This window comes from Sander lucioperca, chromosome 13 (genome assembly GCF_008315115.2).
Source record: "Sander lucioperca isolate FBNREF2018 chromosome 13, SLUC_FBN_1.2, whole genome shotgun sequence".
Classification (NCBI taxonomy): domain Eukaryota; kingdom Metazoa; phylum Chordata; class Actinopteri; order Perciformes; family Percidae; genus Sander; species Sander lucioperca.
Genome location: NC_050185.1, coordinates 25,365,617 through 25,370,616, shown reverse-complemented (window position 1 = coordinate 25,370,616; position 5,000 = coordinate 25,365,617). Strand labels below are relative to the sequence as shown.

Below are 5,000 nucleotides of genomic sequence, written 5' to 3'. Positions count from 1 at the left end.
TGTAGTAAGTCCATAGCGTCAGCTGCACCCAGGACCCCGGTGTAGGTGCCACCCAATTCCAAGGCGATGTTCTGGGTGAAGAAGAAGCAAAGGGACTCCGGGGAGAAAACTCCCCAGAGCTAGGTTAGTAACAGGCATTTCTGGGACTAAGATGCACACAAAAGGAGACAAGTGAAAAGAGAGAAGAGGGAGCGGCTCATTGTGTCCTTGGAAGGAGCTTCCCACAGCAGTCTAGAGTTATAATAGTATAACTAAGAGAGGCAGGCTAAAGAGAGGGGCCCTGGACCGGGCTCGTACTCTCCCCTGCCGGAACGGGCTTGTACTTCCTGCCTCCCTCTACTCTACTCTACTATGCTGCAACTCCTCACTCCCTAACTATAAGCTTTATCAAAGATGATGGTTTTCAGTTTATTCTTAAATGTGGCGACGGTGTCAGCCCCCCGAACCCAAGTTGGGAGCTGGTTCCACAGGAGAGGAGCCTGGTAGCTGAAGGCTCTGGCTCCGATTCTACTTTTAGAGACTCTAGGAACCACAAGTAGCTCTGAGTTCTGGGAGCGCAGTGCTCTAGTTGGACAATAAGGTACTAAAAGCTCTTCTATGTATGATGGTGCTTGACCATTTAGTGCTTTGTAGGTCAGGAGAAGGATTTTAAATTCAATCCTGGATTTTACAGGAAGCCAATGCAGAGAAGCTAATACAGGAGAAATGTGATCTCTTTTGTTAGTTCTTGTCAGAACACGTGCTGCAGCATTCTGGATCAGCTGGAGGGTCTTGAGGGACTTATTTGAGCAGCCTGATAGTAAAGAATTACAGTAGTCCAGCCGGGAAGTTACGAATGCATGGACTAGTTTTTCAGCATCGTTTTGAGACAGGATGTTCCTGATTTTGGCAATGTTACGAAGATGGAAAAAGGCTGTTCTTGAGGTTTGTTTTAAGTGGGCGTTAAAGGATAGATCCTGGTCAAAAATGACTCCTAGATTTCTGACAGTAGTGCTGGAGGCCAGGGCAATACCATCTAGGGTAGCTATATATTTAGATAATGAAGTTCGGTGGTGCTTGGGTCCCAGCACAATAACTTCCGTTTTGTTTGAGTTCAACATCAGAAAATTGTGGGTCATCCAGGATTTTATATCTTTAATGCACGCTTGAAGTTTAGCTAACTGACCGCTTTCGTCTGGCTTGATTGACAGATATAATTGGGTGTCGTCTGCGTAACAGTGAAAGTTAATTGAGTGTTTCCTAATAATATTGCCTAGAGGAAGCATATATAAAGAGAATAGAATTGGTCCAAGCACTGAGCCTTGAGGAACGCCATGGCTAACTTTAGCGTATTTGGATGGTTTATCGTTAATATTAACAAATTGGGATCGCTCAGAAAAATAGGACTTAAACCAGCTTAGTGCGATTCCTTTAATGCCAACTAAATGTTCCAGTCTCTGTAAGAGGATGGTATGGTCAATAGTGTCGAATGCAGCACTAAGATCTAATAAGACAAGTACGGAGACAAGTCCTTTGTCAGCAGCAGTTAGAAGGTCGTTAGTGATTTTCACCAGTGCCGTCTCTGTGCTATGATGCATTCTAAATCCTGACTTAAAGTCTTCAAATAGACTATTTCTATGCAGAAAGTCACACAATTGATTAGCGACTACCTTCTCAAGGATTTTGGAGAGAAACGGGAGGTTAGATATAGGTCTATAGTTGGCTAAGACCTCAGGGTCGAGGGTGGGTTTTTTCAGAATAGGTTTTATCACAGCTACTTTAAAAGACTGCGGTACGTGACCCGTTAATAAGGACATATTGATCGTATCTAGTAATGTGGTGTTGACCACGGGTAGTGCTTCTTTAAGTAGCTTCGTTGGAATGGGGTCTAAGAGACAGGTAGTTGGCGTAGCTGAAGAGACCCTTAACATTAATTGTTGGAGGTCTAAAGGATAAAAGCCGTCTAAATAAGTATCAGGTCTTATCGTTCTCTCTAGCCCTCCTGCGCCCAATGGTGAGTCGTTGGAAGCTGTGGGCAGAAGGTGATGAATTTTTTCTCTAATTGTTATAATTTTATCATTAAAAAAGGTCATGAAGTCATCACTGCTCAGAGCTATAGGAATAGATGGCTCAATAGAGCTGTGACTATCTGTCAGCCTGGCTACAGTGCTGAAAAGAAACCTTGGGTTGTTCTTATTTTCTTCTATTAGTGTTGAGTAATAGTCTGATCTGGCATTTCTGAGGGCCCTCCTATAATTTTTTAGACTATCTTGCCAATCCACACGAGATTCTTCCAGTTTGGTGGAACGCCATTTACTTTCAAGTTTTCGTGAGATTTGTTTTAATTTGCGAGTTTGGGAGTTATACCAAGGTGCTAGTTTCCTTTGCTTCATCGTCTTCTTTTTGAGAGGAGCAACCGAGTCTAAAGTCGTCCGTAGGCAGGCCGTAGCAGCGTCTACAAAGTTATCAAGTTGGGAGGGACTAAAGTTAACATAACAGTCCTCTGTTATATTAAGGCATGACATTGAGTTAAGTGCTGTTGGAATAGCTTCCTTAAATTTAGCTATAGCACTGTCAGATAAGCATCTGGTGTAGAAACTTTTATTTAATTTCGTATAGTCTGGTAGTAGGAATTCGAAAGTTATTAAAAAATGGTCTGATAATAAAGGATTCTGCGGAAATACTATTAAATCGTCAATTTTGATGCCATATTCTAGCACAAGGTCGAGGGTGTGGTTAAAACAGTGCGTGGCCTTATGCACCCTCTGACTGAAACCAATAGAATCTAGCAGTGAATTGAAAGCAGTACTAAGGCTATTGGTGTCAACGTCCACATGGATATTAAAATCACCTACAATAAGTACTTTGTCTGATTGAAGGACTACGCATGATAAAAACTCTGAGAATTCAGATAAAAACTCAGAATATGGACCTGGTGCTCGGTAAACAACAACGAATATAATTGGCTGTACTGTTTTCCATGTTGGGTGTTGAAGATTAAGAACAAGGCTTTCAAACGAGTTATAATTTAGTTTAGGTTTAGGATTAATTAACAGGCTCGAGTCAAATATGGCTGCAACTCCCCCTCCTCGGCCTGAGCCTCGTGGAATTTGGGTATTATTATGACTGGGAGGAGTGGCTTCGTTTAAACTAACATATTCGTCATGGCCCAGCCAGGTTTCGGTGAGGCAGAATAAATCAATGTGGTTATCTGATATCAATTCGTTTACCAATAATGCTTTCGATGACAGAGATCTAATATTTAATAGTCCACATTTGATTTTCCTATTCTGTTCTATCGTTGCAGTGGTTGTTTTACTCCTGCTACCAAAAACCTTTTATGACTTTTTTCGACATACTATACTATGACTTTGTTTTTTTTGGACTTTTTACTGTCTTTTTGACATACTGTACATGCTGGCCTGTGGCCCAGAGTTTCAGCAGGTGTCCTTCAACCATAAGATCGGCGGTTCGATCCCCAGCTCTCCGGCTGCATTTCAGAGTGTCCTTGAGCAACACAACCCTAATCCGAAAATGGGTTGAATGCAGGGATTTTTCTGTATGAGTGAATGTGATGAAGTCTATTTCTTTCTAAATTACTTTTATAAACTTTAAATAAACTACCATCAGTCACTATCAACCGTCAGTAAAGATTTATGACTATAGATTCAAGGTTAATTTTTCATTCAAGAACAGCTGGATGAAATAATAGCAGAAATTAATAAAATGCCTTTTATTGTCATTGTATCATTAAAACATTAAAAAAAACACATTATCTTCACACATTCCACACAGTGATGAATACAATTTTGCAAAACTGCATTGTGAAATTACACAATGATGAAAATATTACAGATTAGTTTAAAAACATGGGGGTTTAAGTCTGTTCAGAGTTCTGATAGCTGTGGAAAAAATCTGTGTTTAAGTCTTAGTCCGGGTTTTGCACGATTGTAAAGTCGTAAAAAGCAACAAAAGTTAAAAAAAAGTCATACTATAGTATGTCGAAAAACTAAAAAAAAGTCATACTATAGTATGTCGAAAAAAAAAAAAAAAACTCATAGTAAAGTATGTCATAAGTGGTCCTAGCAGTAAATAAAAGAAGTTGAACAGCCAATCAGAGCAGCCTCTTGTTGTCCGTCAGGCTGCAGAGGGCCCAGGAGGAGCAGCTCAGCGTTCAGGTGGAGAAGGTGAAGGTGGAGGAGAAGCTGCGGAGCGAGATTGACTCGGCCAAACAGGAAGCTCAGCGGCTCCAAGAGCTGCGAGAGGGAACGGAGAACAAGAGGAGCCGGCAGAAATACGCCGAGGAGGAGCTGGAACAGGTACACCACTCAGCCAATCAGGGGTCAGGTCATCATTCCATTGCACGTACTATATATTTCCCATTGCACATAATATATATTTCCCATTGCACGTACTATATATTTCCCATTGCACATACTACACATTTCCAATTGCACATACTATATATTTCCCATTGCACATACTTCATATTTCCCATTGCACGTACTATATATTTCCCATTGCACATATATATTTCCCATTGCACATATATATTTCCCATTGCACATACTTCATATTTCCCATTGCATGTACTATATATTTCCCATTGCATGTACTATATATTTCCCATTGCACATATATATTTCCCATTGCACATATATATTTCCCATTGCACATACTTCATATTTCCCATTGCATGTACTATATATTTCCCATTGCATGTACTATATATTTCCCATTGCACATATATATTTCCCATTGCACATATATATTTCCCATTGCACATACTTCATATTTCCCATTGCACGTACTATATATTTCCCATTGCATGTACTATATATTTCCCATTGCATGTACTATATATTTCCCATTGCATGTACTATATATTTCCCATTGCACATATATATTTCCCATTGCACATATATATTTCCCATTGCACATACTTCATATTTCCCATTGCATGTACTATATATTTCCCATTGCACATAATATATATTTCCCATTGCACATACTTCATATTT

The 5,000-nt window shown here is 40.0% G+C and overlaps 1 protein-coding gene across 3 annotated transcripts in view; it reads left to right on the top strand.

The window, feature by feature from the left end:
• The window catches only part of LOC116036420 (stromal interaction molecule 1-like), a 38,338-nt gene that overhangs the window by 26,076 nt on the left and 7,262 nt on the right, over positions 1–5,000 (top strand). For all 3 annotated transcript variants that reach the window (XM_035990807.1, XM_035990806.1, XM_035990805.1), the window contains exon 7: positions 4,121–4,298. In XM_035990807.1, coding sequence (XP_035846700.1) covers positions 4,121–4,298 — 178 coding nt within the window. The remainder of the gene's footprint in view (positions 1–4,120; positions 4,299–5,000) is intronic.